Source organism: Nanorana parkeri, unplaced genomic scaffold (genome assembly GCF_000935625.1).
Source record: "Nanorana parkeri isolate BGI_ZX_2015 unplaced genomic scaffold, ASM93562v1 scaffold612, whole genome shotgun sequence".
Lineage (NCBI taxonomy): Eukaryota > Metazoa > Chordata > Amphibia > Anura > Dicroglossidae > Nanorana > Nanorana parkeri.
Window position 1 is genome coordinate 860,005 of NW_017306880.1, and position 13,061 is coordinate 873,065.

A 13,061-nucleotide genomic window follows, 5' to 3' on the forward strand; every position below is an offset into this window, starting at 1 on the left:
ATACATATATATATATATATATAAATACTGTATACATATTCAGCTATGTGTGGGTTTCTGTCCTTAGTATGAAATGTTGTGATCCTAAACAAAGTACTGCAGCTTGGCAGCCAGTAAAAAGGAATGGGATATTCACAAATTCTGGAGTTTAATGTAATAGTACATATAAATTCTGCAAATCAATTTTAAATAAAATGGAAATTGTATTCATAATAATATTATGATTTTAAGCTTCCTGTAAACAATAAGGATTACTTAGGTGCATATGTAAAGAATGGTTGGTTCTGTTGTGTATTTAGCTCTCTAACTATAGCAATGAACAGGCCTTGTTAATGTTCTTAAGCCTGTTGCCATCTCTAATATGCTGCTGCCAAACTTGACATGTGCATATCTCCAGTTTCTGTTGCAGCTCTGTTCCCTGGCTTTGCCTCGTCAGGTTTTATATATCTGTGAAGGACATCTATATTAGCTTGTAATCCCAGACAAGCCTCTGACATTTACCATACCAACATGCTCATCCATTGTGTTTCAAGTGACATTTCTACTTGCTTGCTTTCATGCTATCCTCTTCCTACTTTCTTAATAGGGGGGTGGATAAGTTAAAGCAGAATGTGCAACTGCTGACATGGACTTTAAAACTTACCCCCTCTCTAAGAATGGAACACCACACTGGTGCTTAGTCTCAAGCAAGCCAGTTTGGCTTTCCAAAAAAAGTGGGTATACCAGAAAACCTAATCACTATACCCTACATGTAAAACTGACCAATGTATTGTTATATATTACTAATTTTAAACACTAAACCCTCCATGTAAAACTGACCAATGTATTGTTGTATATTACTAAATCTAAACACTAAGGCCCCATTCACACCTGACCGTTTTGTAGCGCGTCCTACGCTCGATGAACGCTCTACAAAACGGTCAAAAAAATAAATAGCATTGTTGTCAATGGTATCGTTCCCACCTGTCCGTATTTCCGCCCGTCCCGAACGCACTACAAAACGGCCCACGCATGAAAAGGTCCCGGAGCGTTTTTTGCTGCGTATTGGTCCGTTTTGTAGGGCGTTTTCCATTTGTATACTGCCAAGTAGCCTTTGGAATCGCGCGACGGTCGCGTGACTTTTTTACCGCGAATCGCGGTAAAAAAAACGCGTGACGGTCGCGCGACAGACGCGCATATTACAATACGCATAGGTGTGAATGGGGCCTAAACCCTCTATGTAAAACTGCCCAATGTATTGTTGTTGTATATTACTAAACCTAAACACTAAACCCTCCATGTAAAACTGACCAATGTATTGTTGTATATTACTAATTCTAAACACTAAACCATCCATGTAAAACTGACCAATGTATTGTTGTATATTACTAATTCTAAACACTAAACCCTCCATGTAAAACTGACCAATGTATTGTTGTATATTACTAAATCTAAACACTAAACCCTCCATGTAAAACGACCAAAGTATTGTATATTACTAAACACTAAACCCACCATGTAAAACTGATCAAAGTATTGTTTTATATTACTATACCTAAACACTAAACCCCCCATGTAAAACTGATCAAAGTATTGTTGTATATTACTAAACACTAAACCTTCCAGGTAAAACTGGGAAATGTATTGTTGTTAAATATTACTAAACCTAAATACCAAACCTTTCAGGTAAAACTGGCAAATTAATGTTGTTAAATATTACTAAACCTAAAACAAGAGTTACTTTTCAAAATCTCCTACTATTTTAACAAACTTAACCACTTCAGATAATTCAATGTACTACATTCATCTGCATTAAATGGGCAGACATCCTATAATTTCATGTTTGCTGGTTTAGGCCAGTAGGTGATGAGGACAGGTGACTTCAATAGGTATTGAAGTCATTTACATCCTACTTCAACATCTATATTTTATTTCATATTTGCAGATATCTCTTTCAGTCTAACTATTTAAAAGGCAGCCAGCAGAACGGCTGTAATGGCTTTCCTATTCTCTGCAGTAAAGTGTGACAGCGCATCTCACTGAGGCCCTCCTTATAGAATGCCAGCACCAGTCAAACTTCAAAATTACATCAGCTCTGGGTATCCGGTGTGCTCCCAGCCTGAACTGTCCTGTGCAATATTAATTTAATGCACTCTGTACCTTTATGATGGTAAGATTGTAATAGCCCCTGCAGCAGTTTAGATTTGTTTGTTATGTCATGCTCACCTAGGCATTCCAAATTAAATGTGCTAACTTGAGTGATATCGGGCATGCTGAGGCACTCGTTGTCTAAGAAACCAATGAAGCTTGCAGAATCCTCTTGGGGTTTCTGAGGCCATTTGTAGCTGTTATTTTAGCATTTATTGCCATCACAATCGCTACACATACTTCATCAGTAAACCCTGACCCTGTGGGGCTGATTTATCAACATGTCAGTGTCAGGTTTTTCCATTTATTGTTTTTAGTGGACATTTGAATGTGATTGGAAGTAGTTAGACATTACATAATGAGATGCTCATATATTATTCCAGTAGGGTTTATTTATTAGAATGCTTAAGTATATTTTTTTAAATTAATCTACAGGAGAAATATTTACATGATATTTTGTCATATCCTCTCTAGCTTGCTGTATGGCTGACAGCATGTAGACAGCTAAGACAGCTGACAGCTGTAAGACAGCTCACCTGTAAATGACCATTCTTCACTGCAGACCTCATGTTTCATTATGTATTCAATTGGTCATATCCATTGACAGAATCAATGTTGGATTATTATAGGTGAAATCCACGCAATAGCCTGAGGCAATATAGTTTTAAAGAGGCTCCAACTTTACACATTAAAAGGAGAATTATGGGGAGAGTGAAATACACTCATCCCCATAATTAGAGCCGACGTGTGACACTGAAACTGTCACACATCGGCTCTACTAATTGAGAACTGAGCGATCACATACCTCCGATTACTCCGTGCAGAGAGAGGTGACTGTCAGTCACAGCTCCATGCAGGGATTCCCCCTCCCCTGTCCGGGGAGGGCACAGCTGGTTCTGGCTCTAGAGAGGCAGAGACAGCTGTCAATCAGGTAGCAGGGTGGATCCTGACAATATTGTTGGGACCCATCCTGACTGCAGCACAGCTCTGTGCTGTCAACACACTAATGGCAAAATCATTGTAGACAGGGCATGCAATCACATCCAGGCTGAATACGTCATGATCCATGGCTGTCACAATCTGAGGGTGTATACCCTTTTCCTCAATGCAGCTGCTTTCCTTGAGGGTAGAGTCTAAGAGATAGCTGGTGTTCCGCCAGGGATCCCCTCATGCGAGTCCGGATGTAGTTGCAAGCTATCCCCAGTTCACTCAATAGGTGCTTCAGGAAGCGCTATTGTAACACTGTAATGTAATATATTTCAGCGTACCTATCCTTAAATGTGGTTGTATTAATGCTGTATTAGTTTTCTTTTTTTAGGCTTTTTTTCCTTTTATTTTCACCTGGTGATCCGGCCAGTAACAAACTTCCTGTTTTAGGGTAGCTCCACTCTATGCAGGAGCAACGGAACCAATGTTTAACAGCATTGTCAACCTTTGGAGAGGATAGTGCTGGATGCACAAGCAGATTTAGATAGACGTCACTAACAAATGAAATCCATACTCCAGCTAACACTTTTCAAGCTGTTATAGCAATGTTTTTTTTCTCTTTTGAGATAAAGGTTTTACAATAATTAATAAAATCTGACCATTGTAGGCAACCCTGTCAGCTTGAAATGGTTTGCCCCAGCCCTCTATCTGCCACTTTTGCCAGATCACAAGGTCAACATAAAGGAATAAATAGACTAAAAAGTAAAACTAATGCAGCACCACATTTAGGGATTGGTGCACTACAGTACATTCAATGTTTACTTTTGGGTTTGGATAAGCTTTAACTCTCTCTTCCAAATCATAGCTTTATATAGAAGCTTACCCAGGTTTTGTAGTTTGTGGGTTGCTTATGCAGTTTTCAGAAGATATGAGCAACCATTGCTAGAAACTCCTGTTGGCTTTGTTATTCCAAATACCTCACGTCATAATATTCAAAGTTGGGGCATTTATTATTAATAGATAAATAGGCAGATTTTTTCCTTGGAATAGCTGAATACAAGTATAACATTAAGCCTGAATAAAAAATGAGATTCATACTGGGTCTAGACATATGCAAACACTAACCTTTAAGGGAAAGTTGCTGTGTTTTATTTTTTATTTAATTGAGCTGAAAGTGAAGTAGAGCAGAAATGTTATTAAAGCCTTATCATTTGGTTTAGTAGATAAAGCTGCAATTTTGGGTGCACATCTATGAAATCACGCAGACTGAGAGTAATTTCAAAAGAATACATTAGAAGTCACTCTCTGGCCCGTCTATTGTCTTGCGCATTTGTCGGGATACTGGAATTTCTGTTGTGATGCAGACTCTGCAATATTCTCCAACATCCTGTACTCCACAGTGGGCCTTGAAAGCCTGAGGCAAAGCCGGTGGCACTTTCAGTCTGTGTGACAGGGTGGGCATATGACTGTGGCACTCATGTTAGCAGCATCTGTGTTCAGATCTCTTGACAGAAAGAGTTTACAGTCTTGCAGTTTTATTGTCAGAGAGGTGCTACACATTTTTTATGTAAAGGTTTCAACTAGCATATTTAATAAAACTGTTAGTAGCTGGAACTAATAGCTAAATTAGCAGGTGCAAACAGTGTATATAAGTAGGGGTGCAACTACAACCAGGTCAAGTGATAGACCTGTATCAGCTCCTCACAGACTTACCAAAGCCTTTTAACAAATCATAGCAGTTTAGTTGTGTACTGACATCCGATAAGAAAAAGTTTTGACTGGATTCTGCATTTTACTACATTTTGCATATTACTGATTTCTATCGCTTCCATACTGAATAAGCCTGTTTGCCAACACATAGGGGCCAGTTTATAAATGTTCCACCTGGCGTACAGCTGGACTATGCCATTGGCATGGCATTACCACCACTGTATGATGGCAAGGAGTACAATGCTTAGATATTACACAAAGCCATTTTTAACATAAAAAATTTACGCAGGTAAAAAGGTGAAAAAAGAGCTATTTTATCCCATAGGTATTCTACCTATCCATCCATACAGGAAGAAGATCCTGTATTATTGAGTGCATAACTCATTCTAGAATGGGTAGATGTCTCGCTATCTGTTTCTCTCTCTAATACATTTGCCCGTCTTTGGCCACCCATCTGATCACAAAGAGTGTTTCCGTTAAAGCAGCATAATAGATCCTCTCCCTATGAATAGTTAATGCAGAGTATCTATTTTGGGTATCAAGCGATGTTCTGTTTTCTTCTGGGGCTCAGTTCCATACATGTATGGTTGTGAATATATTGAAAGTGTGTTTTCAGGTTTGCAGTCAAATTGAAATAACACTTACTTTAAATTTGTTACATCTTTCCATTCACAAAGCATTACTTGAAACAAAATATTTTTAAAAATGGCTGCTTACCTTTCTACTTCCTCTTTTCTTAAAACTCTAAAACTGACATTTTCCTATTCTATGTAATGTTAGGAGGCTGCTGGGCAATCGATCTTAACCATACCATAATGTCTGTGCTGGGCTTGCAGATCTCCATTATCAGTTGTGTAGGACTGACTGTCCTAACACAGGCTTAAAGCTCTCAAGAGATTATATTGTAATGCCCTTTAAAATACCGTCTCTGAAGTCTGTCTCCTTATTTTCACATTGCCATCTATTCTAACCAATAGAAGCCACCTGTAGTGTCTTATGTATAATCCTTGTCCAAAGAAACAACCAAAAATGCAAGAATATTTTACATAAAACATGTTTAGGTAAATGGAAACAAATAACAAAACATATAGTGTAGAGCTGCAGCTAACGATTATTTTCAAAATCGATTAGTTAGCCGATTATTAAGTTTGATTAATCGGTTAATAGGATAAAAACTCAAATACATTTTTAAAAATGGCTCCATTGATGGGACTACTAGTTTGTATTGAGATTGTAGTCCATCACCAGCAAGCTTGGAGCGGTGGAAGTAAAAAAGAAAAAAAAAAGTGTGGTGTGCAATATAGTGAAATGGAAAGTATAAAATTATACAGCAATTAATGCAGAATGGCACTTGCTATAGAGGACTACAAAACCCAGCAATAGTACATTATACAGCACAATGCAGAATACCACCAGCTATAGAGGAATACAACAAATCCCAGCAATAGTACATTATAGCTGGCGGTATTCTGCATTGCGCTGTATAATGTACTATTGCTGTAAGTGTGAGGCGGCAAGGAGGTGTGGCGTGTGAAGCTTGGATGCGGGCGAGCGGGTCTGGCAGTGACAAGCGTGAGGTGGGGAGGAGGTGCGGCGCGCAGCGTGTGTGGAGCCGTGAACAGGGCCAACTAATCAGAAGCCGGTTAATCGATGATTGAAAAAGTTGACAACTTTTTCAATCATCGATTATAATCGATTTAGTCAATTAGTTGTTGCAGCCCTAATACAGTGGGGGCTTTCCCAAATTTGACGGCAAAAATGGAAATACACTTTAAGTCACCTGAGTGGCTTTGTAGCGGCAACAATAGTCTTATACTTTACATAATCTGTGTGTTTTGTCAAATGTATCATTAAAATAGGCTTTATGTAGGGCAGTCTGTGACCTATTAGAAAATGAGTGTGTGCTGTAACTATGAGACGCTATCACATATTAGCCTTCTGCAATGCAATGCATGACCGCCTTTAGCCGTAACAATGATAGTGTTCTAAGCAGGCTGTAGTTGCAATATTATTATTGCTGTGGAGTCACCAGTGCAGTCTACCTCTAATTATTGATGTAAGAGAAGTGCTGAATTTGTGGCATCCAATTAACTTTATTTACGTCTACAGGAGACCTTGTTCTGCAGCAAAGTAAACCAGCATGCTTTGAAAAAATCCTTTATCTTAAAACAATAAGCATAGGAGGTTGGAATGTTATACAAGCACTTTACATGCTGCATTGCTGAGGGCATGAGTATGTATGTAGTGTTGTATGAGGAAATACACAGGTAACAATTGCCTGTATAGCAGCCACACATCGAACAAGCATTCATTTCCATGCTGGGTTTCAATATAAAGCATGTAAATATGGGGATTGCAGATGTTATGGTTGCTATGGAGCTCATTGTTCTATAGCGCTGGCACATTCTAATACTTACCCTCCCACTCACTGTTTACCCTTTGGTCTAACCTTCCTTCACAAGTTATGATATCATCATATGTGTGTATTACAGATTTCAAGAATGTCAAATTGCAGCCATTTGAAACTAAAAATAATATGCACCCCAACAACATATATGGAAAAGACCACATTGATGCACTTTTCAAATGAAAGAAAAGAGAAGTTTAATTGGTAACTGAGAAAAAATGAAGGATGAAAAGTTGATAAACCAGTAGTTGATAACAAAAATATGTATATCAATAGTATCATAATCGTGTGCTGTCTACAGATATCCGCAATAAAATATAACTGTAAGAACTTTACTTTTCTTGCTCGGTGTGTACATAAATAACCAGTAAAAGTGATATAGGGACTTTTTTTTTGCTTGTTTTTTTTAAGTCAAAACAGTTTTGATAAATTACCCTCCATTTGTTTATAACATGTAGTTTTATATATATAATCTTTGTTTTACAAACAAACATTTTATTAATGACAAAGGATTGCCACAGCAGTATTCGTTAACTAAAGAGAAAGCAGAACTTAATAAGCTTACTTTGCATCTCCGCTTGTCTGATGAAAACTCTGTGCTGATCCCTCTGATATTCAATAAGTCACCGCTGTTGTGAGTGAAATTCTGCAAAAATAGGACAGCTATACCCTGAAAGAGCTAAATGTGAAAAATAAACTAGATTTCCACCTCATTGGGTAAATATGAAAAATCAACTAGATTTCCATTGTTCATTGGATAAAAGAATACAGAATATTTAAATGCATTTCATATTTACTTGACTGACAAAACTTTTAGGGCCCCCTTCCCACTGGTTCATGTTGAAAGGGCTGCCAATGAACCCGAATGCAGATTTTAATAGACCTGCAACATAATTAACACAGTGCAACACAACACACAAATGGTTCAAATCATGCATTGTGGTGCACTAAAATGCATGTGTTGTGGTGCAATTCAAAATGAATGGCCCCACCTTTAGTTATACGTGTTAACATATGTTTTACTGAAATGCATAAGGGTAAATGCAAGAAACTAGGCTGTCTGCTAATGAATGTCATTCTCTTTTGGAACGACCTTGCTTAAACTGTAACTTTTAATACAAGAATCCACATCGGACCATTTTATGCAGATCTTATAATGTGCGTATAAAAAAATACATGACTTTTTAAGGCATAAGATAATTAGCTTTTTAAAAGGAATGTATAGTGGTTTTACATATATATTATTTTATTAATTACAGTCAGGAATAGGGATGAGTTCAGTTTTGGACCAACCCCAGTCTGAACCTGAGCTCCTCTGAAGCTGGAAGGAGCTCCTCCTAAACACAGAAGGATGTTCCGTCTGCTAAAAAAAAAAAAAAGCATGTTTTAAAGAGCTCAGTAACACAACCTGAAATTTACACACACAAATGAATTAGTCATGGCAGGCCTTTCCCTTCCTCTTCCTTCTGTGTTCAGGTGTTGATTGATTCCACTAGAGATAGAGAGGCAAACAGCTGCTGTTGTGGTCACTCATAATGCTCTGCAAGTCCTGTATCATGGGTGCCCCCTATATAAAAATTTTATTTTCCAGAAAATAGTTTAGACAAATATAATAAAAATATAAAACATCAGTTTAAAAAACTAACACACAAAAAATTAAATTGGCCCCAGTTCACTACACTTTCCCTTTAAGCTGTAGGGGTTTCAAATTATGTACAAGTACATGTGTCACTCAGCAGTTACTGACTGTGGAGCACTAATCTATCTTTAAGCCAATGCAGAGAATCTTGGACAGGGAGGATTCCTTTGAGAAATGCAGACTTTAGTATTTTGCAACCAGAAGCATTGCAGTTCCAAGATCTCAGGGGTTGTCTCATTGATTGAAAATGAAATAAAATCGTTTGCCATAAAGCTTGCAGTTTCTTTATATTAGAGGATATTTTTTGACAAGTTCATAGGATTAACAAGTATATCTTGGAAGATGATATTTCTACCCGATTGTTAACCATCCTCACGACTGGGAAAGACACAATTAGTTTAATGGTTTTAGGATGGCAACTACAAAGAGTCTTTGGATAACAGTATGAGAGAAAGAAAAAAAAATGTTATAGACGTGATTCCTAATTTTTTTAATAGAAAAGAGACAGAATTTGAAGATCAGTGAGTCTGAAAATTAGTTTTTTTATGCTCAGAAATTTCTTGAAAGGGAAAAAAATAAATCTTTTTTTCTAAGCCGTGGAGATAAATGTACTTCTAAGTTGAAAGAAGCTTTCAAGAAGAATACTTTAAAAGTAATCACTAATGTTTTATATTGCTGGTGGGTAACGTTGGCTGCATTCTGTGGAATCTATATCAGAAATAGCAGAATGTCACTGGATGTGTTTCCTCGCAATAACCTGGGCACATCATTACCTTGGTTACAACAGTTAGCCGGTGATGATGCTGAATTCAGTAGCTCTGTCATAAATAACCTACAATGTGCAAATCCAGTTATTCTGAATTATTTGTTATTGGTTTAATATTATACAGAACAAATGGAAGAAAACAGTGCAAAGTTTATTTCCAGCATGGAGATTTGAATAGTGTATCATCGACTTTATTCAGACTGCTACATGTTACATCCATCTCTCTAAAATAAGGATGTTTAGTATTGAAGAGCTCCCAATTTGGTTGGGTAAGTCAAATTAAGACCTAATGCTACCACAGTCAACCCAGTACAGTGCTGTGGGGCAAATACTGAGGCTGTGGTGCATTCTCTTACATTAGTACTACATAACTATGTCATAGCAGCCTGCAAATCCATTTAGACACACCAGTACTTCTGGTTATTGGTAAATTGCCAACCTTGACTAGAAACCTCTCCTGGGAGAACTGTGGTCATGCCATTTCTGACCTTCTGCTGAAAATACCAGTGGCCTTGATGTCTTTTTCTCCCTTACTTAAAGACACTAGTCTACAATAAGCATGACAGTCAGGAGTGTAGGTCTCTCCTAATGTTCATACTCATTCTGAGGCTGTGACTAATTACTTTAGCCACGAGATCAGTAGAACAATCAGAGAACCTCTTAGCATTGTTTGCACACATAAAGATAAAATGCATTGCAATCAATTGTTACTAACATAGCTTGTTTTGCATTCAACCAAGTTAACCAAGTCTAAAGTCTGCGTAAAGTGACTGGCATGAGTGTCTTTAACGGAAGGAAAGGTGAAGGAGTCTTTTGTGCAAATCAGGTGAAAAATACCATATCTAACAAGCATGCGCATTTTAAATAGCAAAACAAAAAAGTTGAATGTCACAAACACTTTTTGAACTCACCAGTTAAGTAACTTGAATTAAAATGCCTAAAGATGAATACACGAAGTGAATGCACTGAGTGCTACTGGCTTCAGGCTTGACAAGTCTAGCATATATGAAAGGAGCAAGAATATGAAAGGTTTGAATGGTTATCAGACTCCCAGACGGGCATCTGAACAGACTGACGACTGCCTTATTTCACCTCACACACTTTATACTTCATATGACAGACCCAAAAGGGCAAATCTTGTAAAATATTAATTATATTTGAGCTTAAGGTAACATTTCCTTAAAATTATGTAAAAACATACAATTCTGTCATTGTATGACAGGCAGTATAATAATATATTCTGTTCTTTGTGGAAACCATTACAAAAAAACATGTAGCATGTAATGATTCTATAAGAATGAGTTTATAGCGCAGAATGTAATTGTGTTTAATTGAAAATTTTACCACTAATAAGATTCAATGAAGTTAACAAAAAGATGAATTTGATATGGTACATATTAGGGCTAGTGTACATGGGTGTTTGAGATGCATTTACTATGTACTGTATTGGCTATTCATTTATTACATGGAGGATTAAAAGCAAAGTACAAACTGATCTCAAACTGACCATGTCACATTCCAGATGCTGGTGTGCACAAGCCCCATAAAAGGTTGGTCCACCCAGTATTAATAGTTCATTTTTATTAATCAATGGAAATTTAATTTAACCAATGGCTCCTCTCTTTTGTCTTGTCCCTGTTGGATTTTTAGTTTCTAATATATTGTGGAGAATGCATCAGGAAAAGCTGAAATACTGCAAAATGGATGGGAGCACCTAAAATGTTAAGGATTGGTGGGAACAGAGCCAGGAACCTCTAGTAGGGAGATTTTAAATATAGAGTTTTGAGGAGAAAGACGAAACCAGTCCATACTCATACTAATAGTTTCATTGTTGGTTGGCAATGAGAGTTAAGCCACCTTAATGTTTTCCTATATCTTTGGGACTTTGAAGGTGAGATGTATTTGCTTCATTTCCTATGTCTGCATATCAGCACCAGTCAGTACTAGGAGGCTCATACTGTCCCTACTAGACTTTTAATTTATTATATAATTTAGAGAATAGAACAGGAAAAGCTGGAACACTCAAATCTAGTAGGGAGATTTTGCAGACAGAGTCCCTAGGAGAATTAAGAAACCAGTGGGTTACTCGGCCCACTAGACACCACCTGTAATTGAAACCTGCTATTAAGTTGGACTATACCTTCAATATTGACTACTTGTTTATAGCTTGTTTTTGTTGCTGAATTTATCTATTATTATGTGTGCCTATTGGAAACTTCAGTTGGAGCCAGTTGACTTGATCTATGTGTAATTCAACTTTATGACTGCATTGGCAGATGGTGCTCCTCTATGGATATGGCATAAAAGCCATGATGATAAAACCAAAAATCTGGAACAATGACTAAAACACAACATTTTATTAAAAATGTTTACATTTAAAAAGTAATTCATGCATATCTACTTTTTACTTTTGATTACATGATTTGGAATTTAAAAAATGCTTCAAAAAGATTTTGGCTTGTAGTAGGCAACCAATCCTTAGACAACTTCCTGCTTCTGTTGGTTCTGGACAATGTAGAAGCAATTCCCACTTGCAGAATGGATTGTCCACCATGGATTGCCAGCTATAACTGAAATTGTACAGGGATCCTATGTCCATTCAGCAATGAGAGTAGGGGAACTAGTAACACCATGGAAGGGAATTTGAATGGTGGGAGGTGAAACCTGGCATACTTTGCAAGAATGAAGTCAACCAACAAAGGTCAAAAGGATCATTTTACCAGTTCACTAAAACATATTGGTCAGATATACTCTGAATACAAATCGCTAGCATACTAGTTCTCTGACCACTAATTACAGATTTATTTGACCCCCAATTACAATAAACTTTTATTCAACACAGAATCCTCCCCATCTACATAAATTGATTATAGAAAGTGCTCGTCTTTTGTGAAGGACTTTGCAAGGAATTTTTCTCTGAGTTGCAGCAAGGTCTAATTATGAACACAGCCAAGTGCAAATTCCCTTGTAAAGTGAACAGCCTACTTGCCTTTAGTAAATTAACCCCTAAGTGTGTAAGTGAATACTTTTTTTGGTTATATCAAATAAAATAAATAAGACAAAAGGATGAAACCGCATAATGGAGGGAACCTCGATTGGTCTTGTGCATGTCAGGGACCCCTGACATGAATTAAATATTGTGTGACAGCTCATTTGTGTATGCATGTCAAAGGGCACCCACTTTACTAAAAGCTTCAAATTGTAAGATCAGCACTGTCATATCTGATTGCCAGTATTACGAATAATGCCTTATTTAGAAAACTATATATGAGGAAAGACCTTTGTAAGACAACTCACAGCAATCACTTTCTAACTTTTATCTGCTGAAAGTCAATCTTCATTGCAGCTTGCAACCCGATTGATTGCCATTTAAATCGGCGGTCGCCAACCTTTCGGACCTCATGGACCACTAAATTCATAATTTTTAATCCCACGGACCACTAATATGAACTTTTAAAATTATAATTATATATATATATATATAC

At 37.2% G+C, this 13,061-nt stretch overlaps 1 protein-coding gene across 1 annotated transcript in view; it reads left to right on the forward strand.

Annotated features, from left to right (window-relative positions):
- Nucleotides 1-13,061, forward strand: part of SPOCK2 (SPARC/osteonectin, cwcv and kazal like domains proteoglycan 2) — a 118,074-nt gene that overhangs the window by 49,682 nt on the left and 55,331 nt on the right. The window contains exon 2 of the mRNA XM_018562924.1: nt 10,931-10,940. Coding sequence (XP_018418426.1) covers nt 10,931-10,940 — 10 coding nt within the window. The remainder of the gene's footprint in view (nt 1-10,930; nt 10,941-13,061) is intronic.